General features: G+C 38.3%; 3 protein-coding genes across 7 annotated transcripts in view; 2 read left to right on the plus strand and 1 right to left on the minus strand.

Annotated features, from left to right (window-relative positions):
* The window catches only part of LOC128858386 (uncharacterized), a 46,717-nt gene extending 44,738 nt beyond the window's left edge, over positions 1-1,979 (plus strand). For all 4 annotated transcript variants that reach the window (XM_054094619.1, XM_054094620.1, XM_054094618.1 and 1 more), the window contains exon 7: positions 103-1,979. In XM_054094619.1, the coding sequence (XP_053950594.1) occupies positions 103-251 (149 nt within the window). In that variant the 3' untranslated portion in view covers positions 252-1,979. The remainder of the gene's footprint in view (positions 1-102) is intronic.
* A 1,268-nt stretch (positions 1,980-3,247) lies between these two features.
* LOC128857588 (piggyBac transposable element-derived protein 3-like) lies at positions 3,248-4,248 on the plus strand. Its single transcript, XM_054093340.1, has 2 exons — positions 3,248-3,488; positions 3,551-4,248. The coding sequence occupies exons 1-2, from the start codon at positions 3,248-3,250 to the stop codon at positions 4,246-4,248; spliced, it is 939 nt and encodes a 312-aa protein (XP_053949315.1).
* A 7,584-nt stretch (positions 4,249-11,832) lies between these two features.
* LOC128858387 (uncharacterized) overlaps positions 11,833-22,703 on the minus strand; it is a 96,066-nt gene continuing 85,195 nt past the window's right edge. For both annotated transcript variants that reach the window (XM_054094622.1, XM_054094623.1), the window contains exons 2-4: positions 16,008-19,005; positions 12,775-12,890; positions 11,833-12,584 (exon numbers count right to left, since the gene is read on the minus strand). In XM_054094622.1, coding sequence (XP_053950597.1) covers positions 12,465-12,584; positions 12,775-12,890; positions 16,008-19,005 — 3,234 coding nt within the window. In that variant the 3' untranslated portion in view covers positions 11,833-12,464. The remainder of the gene's footprint in view (positions 12,585-12,774; positions 12,891-16,007; positions 19,006-22,703) is intronic.

Below are 22,703 nucleotides of genomic sequence, written 5' to 3' on the forward strand. Positions count from 1 at the left end.
ATGATTCATAAATAATTTATTTTCTTTATATCAATATATTAACTATTCCTATTAATTTAAACCTTTCTCATTTGTGTCCCATGCAAATTCACTTCTCTTCAGGTCTCATACGCGATCGCTTCGACTATTCGATCACCGTGCATTTTCTCAACATGATGACGTTTATTGCTGCCATTTCGTGGACGTTAGAGGCGCTAGTGCGCCGTTATCGCCGTCGCCGTCGCGATCGTCAGCGATCTTGCTCTACGTGACTGTTCGCTATTTGCGGAGCCTAACATTTACTTAGGTGCCATCAGATGGCGCTAGTGCACCAAAGACACAAACCGGACGTGTGGCTTGTCTTGGCGATGTGTGTTGATATCGATAACATTTAGATTTACATATATGTATACCTAAATATAGATACATACATACATATTCTTTAAGGAAATAACAGACATTTCAAAAAACATAGGTAGGTTTCCTCGTAATTTGGTGATTCCAAAAGTTTAACTTTAATATATGTACATACGTATGTGTGTACATATTTACGTGATTTGTGTGATTATACCTTGAATGTAAGTATATGAAATATTGTTTAGATGTCTAATTAGAAGACATATACATTATCAAATATTCGTTTGAGCTTAACAAAATTTTTGGAATTTTGAATTTTGCCAAAGACTCATAGTCAAGAATTGGCGTATAGTTAATTTAAAATTCCTTGAACCATTTTCGTTATATGTGCTTATATACATATGTATGCTTTTCATCTTAAAATAATGCAGTCAGTTGTACGCCTGCTATATGTTAATGTGGGAAAGCGCATATACAAGGGGTGCCTGTTAAGTTCTATTGGGTGAAAAAGTAATTAATGAATGAAAAGTACACAAAAGTACTTACATCTCAAATGAAATACACTTTTCACATCGTGGATACAATGCCTTTATGCCACTGAAAAAATATTCTTTCGATCTCTCTTGAAAATGGTTTTGTGTGACCGCTTTCAACTCACTGTTTTTCGGAAGTTCCCCATTCAAAAAACATTTTTTTTGAAGTCACTGAAAGCCACATCCGTATGGATGGTCACTTTCTGTCAATAACTTTTAAGGCATCGCTTCTTGATTTATCTTCGAAGAATTTTTTCGGCGCCTTTCCTTTTTCATAAGAAATTTATTTTGCCGTTCCACGCAATTATCAGTAAAGAGGTGAAGAGTAATCGCTGAATACTTTAGGCCATAATAGTGCCAACCGCCTCTCGTATCCATGATACATTAACACCAAGCACACCAACAATTGAAAAGTTCCTTCTACAGAAAAGTACATTTTTTATGTTCCAGTTTCTACATGCAACTTATAATTTTTCTGGTAACCTTAAAGAACAAAAATATTATAAAAACATACACAGTGAGTGTCATTGAAAATCGTGTAGCTAGTTTTTTGTAATGTTTTCAAAAACTCACCTTTTTCTTTAATCTAGAATAGTAATTCAGTTCATTTTTTAACAAAAAAAGTCTAAATTGACGTCATAAAATTTTCAGCAAACTCACAATAAATCTAAAAAAATGTGTCAATAAGAGTTCAAATATATTTCCCACAAAAAATGTGTGGGTTTGCACGATTTTCGATCATTTTGAATAATTTTTCGACAGAAACACAAGTCAATCAAGAATTTGATCGAGAATATTTACAGAAAGCGCCACACATTGAATTTTTAAGAAATTCCTTGGATTCTTTGTAAGTATTGTTTTTAACCAATTTTTATAATAAATTAATAAAAAAGTAAACCTGGAAAACATTGGAAGAAATGGATGTGCGACTTCTAGTGACACTCACTGTACATAAAAATTATGCACTTTAGCATACATTGTAAGTTGTAAGAACGCGAATTATTTTTAGAAATATGTTTATATATTTAAGAGAAACTATTTTAACTTTCTATAAATATTTGTTAATGTGACGAGAAAAAAATATGAAATAAAAAATATTTTCGTAATAAAGTTAACCGTTTTTTAATATATTTGGAAAAACAAAAGCATTGACTAAAGTAATAAAAAATAAAACATACGTCTTTTTGTATGTAAATTTAATTACCAATTAATACATATCTATATAGTAATATATTTACGATTACTGGCCCAAATTGGTTGAATTGGTGGGTCATTCTACCAGAGCAGCTTTCATACTTCAGAGCAGGATGTGGAATATTATATATGTAAATATCTATATGTACAATGGCTCAATAAAGAACTCAGACATACATAGCACGCAGCTTCAAATTCAAAATTTTTGTAAGAAATGCAAGTTAAATAGTTTTATTTTTCTCTTCGGTAGTCAAATAGGATTTTAATAATAGTAATAATAATTTACAAATCCATCACCTCTTTGTTATAAAAAATTTATCATGCAGCATTCGCAAAATTGATGTCAAAATAGAAGTCGGACTTCTGGCATTATTGCGATTGTTTGACACTTTAAAATGGGGAGTGCCACAATTAATTTGCTCTCGGTAGAACAGTGAAAAGAAAGAGCCAAACGTAATAATTTAAAATAAATATAATTCGTTAAGCCGCAGAAATAGTGGATAGATCCCGTTAGACTGTGTACGATGTGATAAAACGTTTCAAAGAAACAAAACCCGTGGGAAATAGGAAGAAATCGGGACATCCAGAACTGTTTTCGGATGCAGATGAACGGTGGATAGGGCAACAAATTGAGAAAAATTCAAATGTGAACGATCTTAACCCGAATCTTCCCACGATTACCATATGGTAATGCAAACAGGCCGTTGCAATTTTACGTATTATGTCTGAACTAAATAACAAAAACAAAAAAGAATAACTGTATTTCACGCAGAATAAATACAGCTCACGGAAAAACATAAGTTTTTTTGTTATTTTTAGTGCAGCTAGCAAAGCTATAAGACGTCAAACTCAGGTGAAAAAAAAAGTGAATTATTGTGGTTTTTTAACATGGCACGTCGGTAAGTGTATGAATAACTTTTTGCTTTTTTGATATATTTCCAAAAAAATTGCATCAGTTGGTAGCTAATGAAATGAACTAGTAAATGCAAGTTTAGTTTTGTTTGAAATTTGATTTTTTGTGTAACTTTTTTGTATTTTACTCAAGGCGTTACCATATGGTAACCGTGGGACGTCTAGGGTACAGGGTTTTAGTTACGTTTGGTGTAGTTTTTTTTTGAGATTTTTGATCATTTGATCGTATTTATTGATATTTTGTGAATTACAGCGGTTTATCGTTGCAAGAAATGCTTGATTTCATTCAAGAACTCGATGAAGCAGAAGATCAAAATCAACTGTGTGATATTCCAACCACTCTTTATATCGAGCCTCCTGTGGATGGCAACGAATCTGGCGAAGATGACGCTGAAGATGATTGTGCGGGCATTCCAGATAATGTTTGCCCGGCTCAGCTAAGAGGTGGCTGCGAAGTTGTTATGGCTATTGGGCGACGTATGCAAGGTTTCGATGAAGAGGAGAATATGGGAGGCATGTTTAGAGACTATATACGCATACCATCATTTTAATCTTATAAGCTCTAAATTTTTCAGCACCAAATCCAGGAGATTTGCCTGTTATTGAGGTTGAAGACACTTATAATGAGAAGGAGGATGAAGAAGCAACGGCTAATCGTTCAGAATCTTCAATGAGGAAGCGCTTACGTAAAATTGAACCGAAACCTTCAAACGTTGCATTGCCATCAGGAAACAAGGAAACTATATTTGAATGGGTCAAGAAGAAATCGTCATCTCTAATTCCAATTTTTCCAAGAGCAAATTACGAAGATTGTCGCCATTCACTGCCACACGAACAGTTTGAAAAATTTTTTGATGGCACATTATTGGAATATATTTGCGAACAAAGTGCGTTATATTCGGTGGAACAGAATAGACCGAACCCAAATATAACAGTCAGCGAACTTAGAGCATTCATAGGCATATTGATCGTCACTGGCTACAATTATCACTCCAATTACAAACATTTGTGGAGTCAGGATGAAGACATTCGGAACAATCTTGTCAGTAACACCATGCGTCGGAATCGTTTTCAAGAGATTTTGCAAAATCTCCCCTTCGAAGAAAATTCCAAGGCTTGTTCAAAAGACGGTCCAAATCCTGACAAAATGTGGAAACTGCGTCCTCTTACGGATCATTTGAAAGCAAAAATGATAGAAAATTTCCATCCGGAACAAAATCTTTCTTTCGACGAAAGTATGATATCCTATTTTGGTAAACATGGATGCAAGTAATTTATAAAGGGCACACCATTACGATTTGGATATAAAGTCTGGTCCCTATGTACTTTATCTGGTTATTTGGTGAATTTTGAAATTTACCCAGGAAAGAATCCTCGATCGAATTTGGAGTACGAAGCAAAGTTTGGAAAATGCGCCGCTCCTTTAGTCAGCATGATCGACGATTTTCCTGATGAATTGAAATCGCTGTCATTCCAGTTCCACGATTACCATAAGGTCCCACGATTACCATATGGTAACGCTAGTTTTCCGCATTTTCCGGAAAATCGAAGCGAGGAAAATGAAAATGGACTTCATTTTCGTGCTCAGGAGATCGAAATACATAAGTATACAACATTTCACAAAAATCCAAAACAAAAAAAGTTATGGGACTTCCCGGGTTAAGGTAGTAGTCTGACAACTTACACGTTTTTTGAGGCCATGTTTGGGGCATTTTTTGGAAGGGAAAATAAAATTCGGTTTGTTTTTCTGATATGTTATTAAAGGTATCAGAAGGTGTACAAAAAAATTTTTTTTTTTTTAATGTTTTGATACTATTTTTGTACACTGCAGCAAGCGGCAAAAAAAAGAGGTACAGTGGCTGGCCCGCGTGATTTCGTCACTTGTGGTCATCTGAAATAGAAAAAACTAATTGCTTGTTAATCAGTGTGCTTGTCGTTCTGGCGGGTAGTAAGATCAACTGACAAAAAATAACAAAATGGTGGACTTCGTAGGAAAATTGCCTTTTTTTAAAGCGGAAATCGGACTAAAAAATGGAAAGTTAGGGACGAAATAAATCAAATCTACTACCCGCCAGAACTATTGATGTGTAGAAAAACATATCTAAATTTTAGCTCAATCCGTTAGATAGACAATTTGTTTTCACGACGGCCATCCGGAAAAACGTTGTTTTGAAAAAAACGCGTTTAAACTTTTAGCGGCTTAAATTTCGGTCTAAAATTTGTACAGTATATTACCAATATATCGCACTTTCAAAATATGTAAAAAACCGAAATTCGAAATTTTCAAAATAAGTTACAGACTACTACCTTAAGCTCGCAACAGAAGTTGCCTAACACCTTAATAAAGGATTTTCCAATAACAGGTGTTAGGTGTTAAACAATAGAGCTGATTGACGATTTTTTATGGCCGGAATTGGGTGCTATTAATCTGAACAACGTTTATTTTCAACAAGACGACGCTACGTGTCACACAAACAACGAAACCATTGATCTTTTACGGGAAAAGTTTCCGGACCGTGTTATCTCCCGAAGAGGTGATCCCAATTGGCCACCGAGATCTTGTGATTTAACACCTAGTGACTTTTTCATTGGGGCCACGTGAAAGAGAAGGTATACGCCAACAGCCCAGGGTCGATTCAAGACCTCAAGGATGGAATTCGTGAGGCTATCGAGGGCATAGGGCAGTCACTTTGCAATTCGGTTATGGAAAATTTCATGAAAAGGATATTGTCCCGTATGCGTGGTCGTGGTGGTCATTTGCCTGATGTTATTTTCCACTATTAACGACATACCTTCCTCTTTATAATGAAATAAACATCCGATCATTTATATTAAAAAATAGCATTTTTCTTTGAATATCAAAATAACACCTCTTATTGGAAATCTCTTTATTAAATGCAACCCCGAAAGTATACGTAGGTATAGTGTTGCGAAAAAATAATTATAATGGAAGAGTTGCACAAAAACAATTTTTCATCAACCAGATTAACCGACACAAGAGAATAAACTTCGCAAAACGTCATGGCGACAAGGATTTCGTGTTCTGGAAGCACCTTCTATTTGCAGATGAAAGCAAGTTAAACATGTTTGGGTCAGATGGACAAGCATTTGTGCGTAGAAGGCGTAATGCAGAGTCACTGGAAAAAAATTACGTCCGGCAGTTAAACATGGGGATGAGTCGGTAATGGTATGGGGTTGAATGTCCGTTGTTGTTACTCGAAATTTATGCTTCATTAACGGCAATATGGACCACTAACAATATAAACGAAAATTTGGTCCAAAGTGCTGAAAAGTTGGGAATTAAGGGCAATTTTCAGTACTATCAAGACAACGATCCCAAGCATAAAGCACTTGATGTGCGTCTATGGCATATGTACAACTGCCTAAAGTACTTGAAAAACTTCCACAATCTCCAGACATCAATGTAATTGAACATCTATGGGCTCATTTGGAAAACAAACTGAAAAAGCTTGTTATTAGAAACAAGAAAGACCTAAAAAATGCTATTAAAGAAAAGTGGGGAAAATAGATCCTTTAACAAGAAGACTGAAAGCTGTGAGAAAAAATAAACGGTTGCCGACTTAAAATTAATTAAATTGTTTTTTTTTTTTCTAAAATATTATTTGCCTAACTCTACTTTATATAAATGTCCGAATTCTTTTTGTCATGTATTTTGTTAAGTTTTTATGTTTCTATTTTTTATATGAATGCGTGGAAGTTTATTTGCGTTTTTTGTAGTTTTGAAAAATACGCTTGAAGAACGAAAATAAATGTGACACATAAACGCATTCGATTTGGATTTTAATATATATTTTTTTATTTGAAACCATGTCACTGGGGTGTCCGAGTTCTTTGTTGAGCTACTGTATGTGCTCACATCTTTTGCGAAGTATGGGAAAATATTGATTCCTAAGATTTCACCCGACCACCTGAAAACTATTTTCAACTGTGTGAATGCTGTATAAGCTTAGGAACAGGACATGAAGTATTGAACAATAAATATTCTGACCCTCGCTGTCCAAATCGAAGACCCGGGTATCGTTGTTCAAAGTAGCCACAGAGATGAATTAGTTTTTTTCCGCGCAACTGATTATTTCATTAAATATGTCAGCCATGGGATTGTTGCCTGTATTTAGGCGCACGATGACCAATTTAAAAAATATATCTCCGCTAACGCGCGCTGCTCAACTTTGGGCGCCTGATATGGTTGTGCGAATTAAGTAGAATGGCTGATGTGCTTGCTAGATGCTGGTTCTATGCTGCTTGTAAAACCATAAAAAATGTTTCCTGAAACTTAGTATTTGTCTAAAAATGCTGTTAAAAAAATATTTTATTATATTACTTTCGCTCAGGTATGCGCGTGTTTCCTATGATGCCTTTGCTCATTTCTGAACGACTGGTGGTATTTGCAGGCATATGGGAACCCTTTTTCCTGGGTTACCGGATGACGAACTGCATGCGAAACTATAAATCTATTAGTACCAAATTTTCCTTCCCATTTCTGCGCTGCTGTGCACGGGATTTTGAAACAAAAAATTCTTCGATATCGTTTCCTGTGCACTTGGTAAATTTGGTCACAAAGAATAAGTCGACATTATAAAAAGTTCACTTTGGGGAACTGCCTCATCCAAACAAATTATTTTTCTGGTGATACTTTCTGTCCATTTTCGAGCGCCTGATATAATTGTGCAAAGTGGTCACGGGTAAGCGTTTTTTATAAAATAAAAAAATAGCGGCTACCTACTGGAAGCTGGCGACAAAATAGGAATTACAAAAAATAAGCAGTCCAACAATGAAGCACAACGGACACATGTCGCAGTCGAGCGAATCATTTTTGTTTTGGTGGTGGGCTAAGAAATGCGGGAGTTTGTTGAACGATGAAATCCAAAAATGTTTAGCTACCGAAAAAAATCATCGGTTGAGTAGAAAGCTAGAAAATACCATCCAAAATTATTTATTTTCGCTTTCTTGATGATATATTCTTGATGATGTTTATTAAAAAAACAAACAATATTGAAAAAAAAAAGAATTGAATAAATGGTAATTGTAAACAATATATTAATAAACTTGAAGCGTTTAAATAATTTTCATATCTTCCTTAATTTAGTTGCTATCTGTTGTGAAAACTTTTTATAGATGCAGGTCGAAATAAGCTGAGAGTAGTCGTACATATCAAAGGTGCTAGAATGAGAATTCATAGTTTGGAATAAGGAACAAAATGGTTCATTAAGTGGGTAATTTGTTTTACACGGTTGTAAAAAAGAGGCTCAAATTGCCTTGGTACTTGAGATGCAATTTTCAGGTTAACTACTGCCAGAAGAAATGCGCTAAAAATCGACCCTGTGAACAGCTTAATCATAAATTGCATTCCCAACTAGCAAGAGTGGGAACATTGATGAGCTTTGAATGACAATGATATAAGGAAAGATTGTATAGTGAGTCCTAATATATTAAGGGGGGAGCCTGGTTTATGAGGTCTAAAAATTGCATCTCTTTGAGATTTTTTTTTAAGGAAAAAATTTATTTAGCACTGCAAAGTTTTTTCTATCTTTTAATGAACAATTAAAAAGTATAAACAATTTTTGTAGTGGTTAAAATAAGCGGCAACGCTGGAGTTTCCAACTGGCGTACAAGATACAGCTCGTAATTATTATCTAAAGCAAAAAATTCAAATGGATTTCTAATTATCATGATTTTTTATTCTAGATGAACTTAGAAAACTGAGAGAAATTCCAAAATTTCAACTTTTTGGAGGTTTTAAAGAAAAAGATGCCTTTCTATAAAAAAAAATTCATAAAAATCTTGAAAATTTTTTTTATCTATTTTGTTAGTTCAAATAGAAGAGAGTTTAATACTGAAGGGAACAAGCTATGATTCATGTCAAAAGGTTCATTAGTTTTTTTTCATTCATGTACCCCAATTCAAAGAAATCATAAAAATGAAAAGTCGAGAAAAGAAGATAAAGTTTGTACTATAGCTGTCCGGTCACAGCGTAACTACCTAACGCTCGCCTACCTTTGGCTTTGTCTCTACGGAAATATTGAGAATTTGGCTCTGTAACATTGTGTGAATATTCTGAAATATATTAGGAGTCGCTTAAAACGAAAAAAAAAAAATTGATTTTTTTCACCTTATAAACCAGGCTCGCCCCTTAAAGATCTCTTGCGGCAAAAATTAAAAATTATTTTTGAAGGGTTTCCAGCTTCTCTACTTGTACATTCGAGTGTAAATTTCGTAATGAGGTTTCCGCACGATCGCTCCATATTCCAGTATTGATCTTAATTAAATAAAAAGTGGTAAACATCGGTCTTACTAGAGTTATAAAAAGCGCTTTAGGAACTTATGGACAGTGATATAAAAATGATTAAGAACAAAAGGATATGTAATTTATGTGTAATAGATAAGCCGAGAGTTTAGATAAAATACTGGACAATCGAGTTCGCGGAACGTTTGGCAAGCGATTTACTTTCAAAAAAATTTAATCAGCCTTGGCCCTTCTAAATTTTTAATAGACAAAGCACTCCAGAAAGCCGGCTTTGCATATTCACATCCCTTCCATTTGTAAATTAAAATATTTTCTGGCTTTGAAAAATAACTTCATAAAGGTACGTGCTTTATTTAACCGTAGGTTTGAAATCATAGTATCATACTGCGATGAGTGGGAACAGGGGCAACTTGGGGCGACTCCAGAAGTCTCGAATTGTTCGCAAATGGCTCGAAAAGAAATACTGGAATCGGTGCGGGGATCTATGGTCCGAACACGAAAATCTCCGAACCATCGGGCAAATGGCCTCACGTCTTTCAGACTGAAATTCAAGCTATTTCAAGCCGTGCGAGAATAAACCATATGAGGGTCAACAAGGGTGCATACATAGCTATATACTCGGACAGTCAAGCTACATTAAAAGTTCCAGATTCACATTTCTGTGGAATCGAAAATAGTGCACGAATACCAACTTACCAACCTTAACCAACTTGGTGCGATAAATAAAAGTCTACTTTTCTGGGTTCCGGGTCATTCTGAAATAAAAGTTAAAAAAATTACTGATAAACTCGCTAGAGCCGAGTCGGCAGCAGATTTTCACGGTCCAGAACCATATAACGGTATCAAGTGGGCAGTTACTAAATGCGAGGGAAGGAGTTGGGAGAATACTCAGAAAATTACCCATTGAGAAGTCACATAAAAACTCTGTCAAGCCATAGGCTTATAAAACCTTTTATCTTCTTCTTCTTTCTGATTGGCGCGATAACCGTTTAAGGGGATCCGCTGGTCTAGAAATTTCAAAAAATCGATTTTTTGATATCTCGAAAGAATAGTATCTTGACCATATACTGTGAATGTATAGCTTCTACAGCCCTTTAACTAGGTAGAGAGCGGTCCACGCGCTCCTGTACCTCAAACTGTAAACTCATTTATCTCGAAACGACTGTTTTCGGCCTGGTGTTGTTTCAAAAAGAAAAATTAGAGTGTCAAATTCAAAACTGCGCCATTTTGTTCAATTTTTTTTCTATTCCGGGATTTAGCTGCAGCCATGCTGATTAATAATTTTTTTGGTTGTTGAGTTTCAGATAAATAGAAGAGCCAAAATGGGCAATGCCGTCCAGGTCCAATTTTTCGGGAGGGTCAACTTCAGCACAATTTTTTAAATTATATTAATATTAAAATTAAAAAAAATTGTTTTTGTTTTCATTTTTGTATGTAAAAGTTAAATAAAAAGCCTAAAAAATTTAAATATCGTTTTTAATTTTTTTATTGTAAAAAAAATTCCTGAAAATACCCTAAATTTTCGAGCATTAGACCAACGGGACCCCTTAAGCGATTTTGGCCGAGTTTAACAAAGCGCTAGTCGTTTCTTTCTCGTACTAACCAACGCCAAGTGGACACACCCAGTGAAGCTAAGCCCTTCTCCACCTAATCTTTCCAACGCATAGGATACCTTCCTCTTCCTCTGCTACCACCAGCTGGTACCGCATCGAATATTTTCAGAGCCGGAGCGTTTGTATCCATTCGGACGACATGATTTAGCCAAGGTAGCCTCTGGATCTTTATTCGCTGTGATATGTCTATGCCGTCGTCGTAAAGCTCATTCAGCTCATTGTTCCATCATCTAAGATACTCGCCGAGACCAACGTGCAAAAGTCCAAAAATCTTCCGCAGAATCTTTCTATGAAACTCTCATCGGATATTGTCACCATTTAAGCTTCTGCGCCATACGTTAGGAAGCGCATGATTAGATCCTTATAGAACATTAGTTTTGTTCGTCGAGAGAAGACTTTACTACTCAATTGCCTACTTAGTCCAAAATAGCATTTGTTGCAAGAGAGACTCTCCGTTGGATTTGCATAAAATGCGTAAAGTAGACATCAGAAAACTTGTAGTTTTTCTGACAGGTATTTTAAGTACCATCTCTCAAAAATTCACATTGGGAATGAGGCAGAGAGCAGACTTAGTCTGGAGAATGATGAAACCACAGAACATATCTTTCATCGAGATCAAATGGATCCGAATGAATACAAGAATGTTGCTGTTGTAGATATTCTGAAATTTGTCTGCAAGACGGAAAATTTACTCAAAGAATTTGGCTTTCAACCAATTCCCGGATTGAGGCAGAGAATATCTGGTTTAAATAGAACCTGATGTAATGCATTTAATGGTATGGCAGTCAGTAGGTCTAGCATTAACTCTTCTAAAATATGTAGTAGGGCACAGAAGACCTTTTAGGGCAAAGAGTCGGCCATTGAGCACACTGCAGATACTAAATTATTAATTAAATGAATATAATGAAAAACATTAATTTTGAATTAGTTTATTATAATAATTCTAGTATTTATTGTTACATTATCAACTAGATAAGCTTACGCTTAAAATTAAGTACGTTTAAAGCTAATAGAGAGGAAATTCATTTAAACGCCATGATATTTATTACAAATTTATAAAGTTGCTTTGAAGATGACAAAAAAAAATGATTTTTTTAAATGATGGTTGATCAAAAAATGTTTATAAAAAGGAAAAGATTGCATGAAAAACTATTATATTTTTTTCAAAAAACGTATTATACACATACATACACATGTACTCATACGTTTGTCTCGCATATTTCTTTACACTTTGGTCAAATTCATTCATGTTGGATAAATTTAAAAAAAAATATTTTGCTTCAAATTTTTTTAACTTTTATATTATTTTTAATCTTAAAACTAAAATCAACACATCAAAATAAATTGCTCCTACAAACATTTTCACGACATTTTACTACAGTTACTTGCAACAATTTACAGCATAACCTAAATCTATAAATAATTTCTAAACGCTACAGGCGCCTCGAATTGACATACGCGTATACACAAAAATCGGCTGAAAAATTATATTACAAAAGTTATGCTACTCCACGCGTTCGTTCCTTGATTCTCTGCAGGGGGTAAATTTCAGACGGATATCTTCCACAGCGCAGCAGCGACTTTGACCACTACACACACAGACGTGCACATTTATCTTGGCGATGGGGACATTGTTGATCTCAGTCGCCTTCCTTTCTTCACGAACTCCATGGGGCTAGAAGTCGTTCCACTGGGTCGATTTGTGGGCGCCGACGTTATGATATTGAAGACCTATTTGTTCATATGTGAATTGTTTGTGTGCAGATGTGTTTGATGTTGATGAATGATGTCAGTGTGATCAAGTGAAATGTGATTGTTGTGTGTGTTCGGTTTGAAGAGGAAGAGAAAATACGTAAGAGATGAGTATGGCGACATCATTTGGGCTTTTTACGAATTTTTATTTGATTTTAACTCGATTTACTTTTGAATTGCCATCTATAATCTCCACGGGCTTGGAGGGCACATATGCTGAGAGGCCCATGAGACCGAAGAGCTCGGGGCTGTAAAGGCTGGACGCCGCTGTTGATGAGTTGGTGCCTGAAAAGTAAAAGAGTCTTGTGAAAAGAAATTTCATAGACTTTGAGAAATATCTCGTAAGGCGGATTACAAAGCCGAAATAATTGATTTAAAAATTAACTTATGTGGTGTTGACAAATATGTTTCTAACAGCTAAAAACAAGCCATGCGCTAAATTGGCATCGATGATCCAGGTCCAATGTTGAAAAATAAAAATTAATAATTGGCGCGTACGCTTCTGTTAGGTGTTTGGCAGAGTTTCTTCTCTTTTTTGTGGTGAGCATCTGAATTTTGTTCCACAAATGGAGGGACCTACAGTGTTAAGCCGATTCTAATATTAAGGATGTCAAAATATAGGGTTTTCCAATAAGAGGTGTTATTTCGATATTCAAAGAAAAATGCTATTTTTTAATATAATATAAATCATCGGAAGTTTATTTCATTCCGTTAATAGTGGAAAATAACATCAGGCAAATGACCAGCACGACCACGCTTACAGGACAATATCCTTTTCATGAAATTGTTCAGAACCGAATTGCAAAGTGGCTGCCCTATGTCCACGATAGCCTCACAAATTTCATCTTTAAGGTATTGAATCGACCCTGCGCTGTTGGCGTAGACTTTCTCATTTACGTGGCCCCAAAGAAAAAAGTCACAAGGTGTTAAATCACAATATCTCGGTGGCCAATTGTGATCACCACTTCGAGAGATAACACGATCCGGAAACTTTTCCCGTAAAAGATCACTGATTTCGTTGCTTGTGTGGCACGTAGCACCGTCTTGTTGAAAATAAACGTTGTCCAGATCAATACCTTCCAATTGCGGCCATAAAAAGTAGTTAATCATCTCTCAATGGCGATAGATAACACCTGTTATTGGAAATCGCTTTAGTTATTTCAAAAGAATATACTGATCTGTGAAATAGATCTGTTGTGGTGGCCATTTGAAACAGATTCAGCATTTTCGTATAAATGGAAAATATACGAGAACCCAACACAAGTTTGAAAAGCATTATGGCGACTCTACACCAGCGATTGGAACCACTCATAACTGGTCAGTTCACTGTCGGAGCGGTCGTGTCCGCTCCGTTGGTTGGTCAACGAAGATTATACAAGATGATGCGCCCTATCGGAAGATTTAAAATTTTCTCAAATGGCGTCGTACGTCAATCATATTTGACACTTGTGAACTAGACAGCTGCAATAGGCAAGCATTGTAGTACGTAAAGCTCAAAATAAAGATTTTAATCACTCAAAATCGTTTTTTTTTTATTCAAAAGCAAAATTAACTTTGCGCCGCCTTATAATACCAAAAATACTCAATAAGGTAGACAATACTGGACAATCGGCGAGTGAAGGTGCCCGAACTTGAAAGAAGCTATAACAGACTAGTCTCATGTTCCCATGGTTTTAATTTTGTGAAAGACTTTACGGTAAAACATGGTGTCTGCGATCATCGATGATGGCATAGTCTTATAGGACTGTAATAATGCCAATGGTCACCTACGCCTCTTTGGTATGATGGCCAAAAGTAGACCAAATTCAGACTCAAATGACCCTTAACAGAATAGCCTGTCTGAACCTAACGGCAGCAATGCAAATTCGCCCTACAACTTTGGATTTGGGAATGGTCACTGGACTCGTTCCACTTCACCTTGTAGCCAAACGATTGGCAGTTAGTGCAGTCCCAAGGCTTCGTAATCTATTTCAAGGGCAATATATCTATTAAAAAGGGCAATCTTACAGGGCATGTAAGAATGTTGGGTTCAGTTCTGAACTCTCCCTGCCTGATGGTCTGTGACAAGATGAAAAGAAAACTTGAATTCTCCAAGAACTTCGAGGTGGTCATCAGTGATCGCTCAGCATGGAGAAACAATGAAACATCTTTAAAACAGGGCGCACAGGTATGGTTTGCTGATGGGTCCAAAACGCAGGGAATGCCTTTATAGAGGTACGCATAGTGTAAATATCAGGATTCTCTCTGACTGCCAAGCAGCTCTAAAACCGCTAGATAGCTTCTCATTTCAATCAAGGCTGGTCTGAGAATGTTTTAAAATTCTCGAAAGTCAAGCATCAAGAAACTTTGTTACTCTGATGTGGGTGCCGGGACGTGAGGGCACGAAGGGAATGAAATTGCGGATACTTTAGCGGACACTCCTTTCATTGGTCTTGAACCTTTCTGCGGAGTAAACAACTGCTTCAAAAGTGCCTTTTTACGTGAGCGGGAACAACGAGGCCTAATCGAATGCTGGACAGCCTAAACGGGCATGCGGCAGTCGAAAAGATTCATTGATCCAGAACGTACAAAGGTAGAAGCATTCCTTAATCTCAGCAGAAAAGACATAGAGCTCTACACTGAACTGCTAACAGGGCATTGTAAACTTTATTTCCACATGAAAAAAATGGTATGGGAGAAAATGATTGTTATAGACTCTGCAAAGAGGGACAAGAACCAGCAGAACACGTTCTATGCGACTGCCCAGCAGTGCCACAACGCAGACTAAATTACCTGGGAAACGGGGTTATAGATCCAAAACTTCTGGTAGAAATTAAGCCTACAGCAGTTTTAGGATTTATTAATAGTCTAAAACTTTTTGAGTAGGCTACATGGCTACACAATATATAAATTTAGGTTGCAGTGCACAAATAGCCATTTTATAATAATAATTTTGCGTATTACGTATTTATGTATGCATTTGGACATGAAAAAGCCATCCACAAGATGTGTAGCGCGTTTCCTCTCAATTAACTCAGTCCCATTCATTTGACAACTACGAAGAATTGCTTGTCGGTGTTCAATACGAAACGACTTACTGCATTGTTTCGTAAGAGATCGGAAATGGTCGACACCAGGTTTGGCCATTAGCTATGGTGAAAAACAAAATTGTGCGAACAACTTCGACTACCACTTCACAGAGCTCTCGGCAGTCCATTTCTGCTCACTCGTTTCACACGTACTCACACACTCTTCCAATCAGTTAGTTGTTCGGATGGTAACGTAGCAACATTAGTGGAGGTTGAGTTTTTTTTTTAACACATTTTCTGTTTTGCCACATAATAGTTGTTTCTGCCATGCTGAGAGCCGGTTAACGGTCTAATATTGAAAACCTTAAGGATTTTTTTAACAGAATTTACTTACCATTGCCAGGTGTTGGCCTCACTACAAAACGCGGCGATTTTCTAAAACCAAGCGGCGTTTCGGTGGTTGTGGTGGACGTGGTTAGCGCACGTTGTGGAAAGAACACTGGCTGTGGCGTCACCACATACACCTTTTCGTGTGTTTGTGGCGAAATGGACACTTTGGCTTTGCGCCAAAGTTCTGCCGGCTCTGGCTCATGTGGATCGGAACCGAAGTGCATGAAATTTGGTGCTGCATGACCATTACTATTCGGCGGATGCTGTGTAGATGTGCGTCTCGTAGTCATTGATGCTGCTGTCGCTGTTTCGCTCTCCAGCGTGTCCAATAAACGATTATCAACTTCATCATCGATTTGATTTAACTCAAAACGTTTCGACCCGCGTTCCAAGAGCAACGCTTGCAAATCGTTAACTGATGCGGGTAATACCGAAGATTCTTCAAAGAAGCTGATGGTGGTCTTAGGCCGACGTGGTGAAGGAGTTGTTGTTGTAAGATATTCTGTTGGTATGTGCTTCGAACGGCCTCGTATTGTCGGTGTGCTGGGACGGTGTGAGAGCGAAGTGTATTCTTGCTCTGTCCAGTCGTCGATATTCTTCTGCAGCTTGGAGAGGTCGAAGCTGGAAGAGTTCGACTTTTGGTGTGCGATTTCATGTTCGCGACTCAGAAGATCGCGCAAATTGGAAGCGAGTATTTTAGTAATATATTTAGTAGTACGTCGAGGTGGTTCGGGTGGTGGTGTCTCAGTGGCCAGTTGAGCACTCACTACTTTCGACTCTTGTTGTTCGTGTATATCAACGCTGTTCTGTTGTGCTGACCACTTCTGGAAAGCGGTATTGAGCTGCGTGTTCTGGTTAGTTGTTGAAAACATGCGTGTCGGTTCGAATGGTCTTGGCTTATTTTTCGTTGTATAGGGAATGATAATTTGGTGTACGCCTTTGTGACGCGCGTGTGGTGGAGGTGTAGGTGGTGACATGCCAGCGTATTGGCCGCTCGCGTCGATGGCACTGTAAGTGGAGGTAGGTGTAGGTGCAGCAGGCGCACCTGTATATGCGGGCAAAGGTGGCAGTGGCGTCACTAGCCAAGGCGCGGTAGAAAAGGACGCATCCACGAAATTGTGCTTGTGATTGGAATGACGCTCAGGTATGAAAGACGGTGCGGGCGGTAGTCGCAGATTCAATTCGCTGGGGTCGCGTGTAAAAGGTCGCGGTTGATTTTGTAACCCATGTACATGGCGTATGGGAGAATCTAGCAAGCGCTTTGGGGTTTCACGATTATCTTGTTTCATCTCTTGTGACCGTTGTGATATCTGGGTTTGTGTGGAAGGCAGAAACTGTACTTGTGTAGTCTCTTGCGCACGCTCAGTTATATAGTTTACCTCCCCAAACTGAGACAGCTGAGTGGACAGCTCAAATTCACGTGGCAGCTCAGTGGTCGTATAAGGGAATGTTTGCGTTAACGGCAACCAAGGTGTGTAGTCTTGATTTTGTTGCTGATGTTGCACTTTAGTCAGGTTGTGTGATGACGCGGATGGGAAGTTATCTTCGCCTTGGAGCTCATATGGCAATCGCTGAGGTTGATAAGTATGCTGTTCATATTGCGTTTGAGGCACATATGGCGTTGTGTAGAATGTTGTGGAAGGCTCGCGGGTATACGAAAACTGTGAGAACTCCTGCTGGGGTTGCGAAGATGGTATCAGTTGCTTTGATGTTGGCTGATATGATGAAGCGGGCTCTTGATATACTTGCGCCTGTTGTTGAGATTGTGGCTGATATTGTTCTTGTCCTTGTGGTTGCGTACTCTGATAAGACTGCGTTTGCTGTGCCTGTTGCGTCTTCTGTGTTTCAGCAAAACTTCCTAATTCGGTAACTAACTGCGAAGCAGGCAGATGTTTATGCAAATTGGGACTTAAAGTTTGATGTTTATATGGAACGGTGGCTACACTTTCCTTGGCCGATTGCTGACTAACAGGTGCGGGCTGCTGACCCAAATCAATAGAAGGCGATTGTTCGTAACTTATCGGATATTCAACTGAGGAGACGAAATCCGTTATTTGATGGCTTTTCACTATCTCAAAGCTGGGATCACGATCTCGTGTCGGCTGGGTATACGTTTGTTCCGGTCTAACACTATCCGGTCGCAGTTCTGAAGGTGCGCCAATATTTTCTGCGAAGTGTGCTGGCTCTGTTGAGGGCAATTGTTGCTCACTGCTCAGTGCTGATTCAGTAGTGGTTGTTGTTGTTGTGGAAGCCGCTGGCGTCAAGTAAGGCAACCTAAACGGTTGTGCATTGTAAATGGGTGGCGCGGCGATCAGATTCAGATTTGGCACGGATATTGGAAGAAATGGTGGTGCCGCTGGGCCATTTGCCACTGGGGCTTTGTAGGCCCCGGGCAGTGGTTGATATGCTGCGGGGAATTTGAACTGCACGGCGCGTTGCTTGAGCGACGGTAGTTGATTACCTGATCCGAATGGCAACACTTGCTGTTGCGGGTATTTCTGTGAAGCTTGCGCTTCGAAGTGCTGTTGTGGGTTTTTTTCTGCATGATGATCATTAGCACCCACTGCTGCTTGATATTGCTGTCCCAGCGGGAACATAGGCACCCAAGGGTATTTATTGCACAGATTACATGGTTTGCCATCCGGTCCTAGGGGTTGCGGGTAACTGTATGTCTGTTTACCGTCAGAAGAGAAGCCATTTGCGAGCTGGTTTTGTTCGGCCGCTCCGAAGCCAAACCAACGTGCAATGCGTGACATAAAACCGGGTGGTTCAACGGCATTATTGGAGGTATGACTAGGCGCCGCCACAGTTTCGATTGCTTGGTGCGCGGGCGCATTTTGATGTTTGAGATGCTGTGGCGTGGGTAAGGGTGGTGGCACCAGATAATATGCAGGAATATTTTGCTTCTGTTCTATACTGAGCGCGCGTGGCAGTGACGCTAATATACTGATGGCAAGTAGGGTAAGTAGGCAAGCATTGCGAGCAGGTCGCGTTCTGAGCATCTGTAAATGGAAAAAGAAAAGAAAATATTTAATTTTAATCAAAATATAAGTACGGAAAGTGCAAAATATTTAACGATAGCACGTGAAAGCACTTATGATACAATGTCTTAACAATTTAAAATAATTTGCAGAATAGTCTTCATAAATTTTTTTTATTGAAATATTGTGAAGTAGGAAACACTTAGTGAAATATCATAAATTCTAAACTTTATCAAGCAGCCATTTGTAATTCAAATTTTATCGATAATTTTTATTAATCGACGTACATATATATATATATGTATATAGTTGGCGCTTACACCCTTTTCGGGTGCTTGGCCGAGCTCCTCCTTCTATTTGTGGCGTGCGTCTTCATGTTGTCCCCCAAGTGAAAGGACTTACAGTTTTAAGCCGGCTCCGAACGGCAAATTTTTTTTTATGGGGAGCTTTTCATGGCAGAAATACACTCGGAGGTTTGTTGCCATTGCCACCAACCCATTCAGTTATGGCGACCGAGTAGAAATTCTATAATTTTTGAAAGTGAAATTTAACAGGGGTTTCTACAACTTTTTGTAAATAGTACTAAAGTTCTATATAAAAGATAATTTTTATCATTTGACTTCACTTTTCCTTGATTTGCCCATATTCACTAGCATTTTTTGCAGTGTATAACTTTTATAGAGCAGTAAATTGAGAATGCAAATACATAACTGGAATTTACAAAAAATAAAAAATATTAACAAAATAAAAAACACACACACACGCATTTTGTTGCCGGCATTAACGAATTTCACTTTCCCCATCACGAAACAACTTTCTGCCTGCATTTACCATCCGAGCCTTTTTAGCAGCCTGCTGAACCAGCTAATCTGCTGATGGTCTGCCTGGCAGCTGTACGAATCGTCTGACTGTCAACACTTGGAGACACAATAATGCGGCAGCCATAGTACAAATTAAATGATTTTGACATTTTAGAGCAAATTTTTTTACACTTAACGACGACCGTGAAAAACAACAAAATATCAACATAATAAACATTGTTTTCACGGCTCATTCGATTCGATTCGAATTACTGCGCATTGAAGCGTATCAAAGCGCGCCGGGAAGCCGGTTAGTAGCTTAAATAACTGTTCACCGCGCAAATCAAACAAGTGGCCGTAAAGCGTAAATGAGCAAATAGGTATTTGAAGTGATCCGGTTTCCGCAGAATGACTGTCGCGTGGCCACTTTTTTGGCCGGTGTTATGAATCTTTTATTGCAGCCGCACGCCGGTTACTGGTAGCCCACGAATTCATTTGATGGTGGCTAGGTCAGTTTTTCCTGTTTTCGTGTGCCTTTTTTTTTTGTGGATTTTTTTATATTTTTATATTGCTCATATTTCGATTGAATATTTGAGTGCTTACTTTTTTATTGACCCGCATTTAATTGAGCTCTGCTCAATTGAAGGGGTTTTATGATGGATTTATTGCATTTATGTTTCTTAGCTTGGGAAATACTCTCTAATCGCGCTCCTGTTATTCATAAATTTTAATATGTATTTATTAAAGAAGCGGAGTACTGCATAAATTTAGAAACGTATGAAAACGCTCCTTAACGGTATTTTGTAACATAGAATTTGCGGCGTCGATTGGTTCGTCCAGATTCTCACCAGTTTTCAAGTTCTAGGATTTTGTCACTAAAGCTGGCCACACACAAGCAAGAAATCGCAGCAATGGTTGGAAATTTCAGCGGAAAACAGAATGAATGTTTCAAAAAAAATTGTTTTTCTTGCAATCATCTTGCTGCCTTTCGGATTTGTAATAGGTTGTGTATGTGGCGAGGTTTGAATGTTTTCAAAGTATAAAAGAAAATGAATGCATTAAAAACCGCACAAATACACACCACACAGCACATTTACTTTTTTCGTGTTCCATCTTTACTCGGCGACGAACAACATGAACTGAGAATCGTCAAACGTTACACAGGTGTGCTTCGAGTGACGAAACTTTGAAGTTGCTAGTGGACACACACTTTCCCTGCAACGAATCACCTAACGTAGTAATCGACAATGGTACAGAAAGATCAAAATCTGACATTGAAGAAATAATCACTGAAACTAGGATAACCTGGGCAGTGAACACGTTCAAACCATTTAAATCACCGGGCCCAGATGGATTATTCCCGGCCCAAATACAACATTCACTCAACTACATCATGGAGTGGTTGACGGCCATATTTAAGGCCGCTCTGAAACTGAAAAGTGTCCCATCAACATGGAAAGAGGTAAAAGTGGTCTTTATCCCTAAAGCGGGAAAAGTTCACACACAACACCTAAGGATTTCAGGCCAATAAGCCTATCCTCCTTTCTGCTAAAGACATTTGAAAGAATTTTAGAAGAACATATTAGGGCTAACATCAGCCCTAATAAGCTCAGCATCTCACAACATGCGTACTGTAAAGGGAAATCAACTGAAACAGCACTTAACTCACTTGTTACAGAAATCGATAAGTCAATGTATAACAAAGAATTCACACTGGTAGCCTTCCTAGATATCGAGGGCGCATTCAACAACATCCTACCGGATACCATAATAAAGGCACTGACGGATTTCGGGATCTCTGGCTCTCTGGTTGAGTTCATCAAAAACATGCTCTTGAGCAGATTTGTGATCGCAACCCTAGGGGCCTCAGAGATCAAGAAAAAAGTTAGCAGAGGAACACCTCAAGGCGGCGTGCTGTCCCCTCTCCTATGGGTGCTGGCACTTAACTCATTGCTAAAGAGCCTAGAGGAGAGAGGACAACACGTAGTAGCATATGCGGACGATGTTGCAATGGTAGTAAGGGGGAAATTCCCCAATACACTCATAGAAGTCATGCAGGATTTACTAAATATGGTTGAAAACTGGTCAAAACCAAATGGGCTAAGCGTCAACCCCAATAAAACTGAACTAATCCTATTTACCAGGAAACACAAAATACCGAATATAACTCCTCCGACTCTAGGAGGAACGGCACTGTCATTTAGTGATGAGGCCCGCTACTTAGGTCTAATACTAGACCGAAAGCTAACATGGAAGGCAAATGTCGAAGATAGAGTAAAAAGGGCGACAATAGCACTATACTCTTGTAAACAGCTGATAGGACTAAGTTGGGGTCTCTCCCCATCTATCGTATACTGGCTTTACACGGCAATTGTCAGACCTATCCTAACATACGGCATATTAGTATGGTGGCCAGCTTTAGATAAATTGTACATTAAAAGAACCATGGCACACGTACAAAGAATGGCCAGTCTTTGCATCTGCGGGGCCCTCAGAACCACACCCACAGATGCACTAAATATCATGCTTAACATTTTACCAATAGAGCAGTACGGTAAGCAAACAGCTGCCAAAGCAACTCTCAGGCTAAGAGAAATCGGCCTACTCAGAACGAACCAAAGAGGACACTCCTCAATTTTAGCACAATTCCCCTGCATTCCCAACACAACGGATTTCTGTAGGACCAAGGACATCAATTTGTATAAATCCTTCGTCACAGTATTTCCTTCCAAAGAGGAATGGGATAACGGGCTCATTGTTAAGATAAATGAAGTAAACATCTACACAGATGGCTCAAAACTGGATAACAAAGTAGGGGGAGGGGTCTACTCCGACAAACTCGGAGTATGCCAATCATTCCGCTTACCTGATCATTGCAGTGTGTTTCAGGCGGAAGTCACTGCCATAAAAGAGGGGCTT

The sequence above is a fragment of the Anastrepha ludens genome, chromosome 3 (assembly GCF_028408465.1).
Source record: "Anastrepha ludens isolate Willacy chromosome 3, idAnaLude1.1, whole genome shotgun sequence".
In the NCBI taxonomy this organism is placed as follows: domain Eukaryota; kingdom Metazoa; phylum Arthropoda; class Insecta; order Diptera; family Tephritidae; genus Anastrepha; species Anastrepha ludens.

Coding starts and splice junctions, on each gene's coding strand:
- LOC128857588 (XM_054093340.1), top strand. CDS start 3,248: ATGCTTGATTTCATTCAAGAACTCGATGAAGCAGAAGATCAAAATCAA. Junction 3,489..3,550: donor TGAAGAGGAGAATATGGGAG/GCATGTTTAGAG, acceptor TAAATTTTTCAG/CACCAAATCCAGGAGATTTG.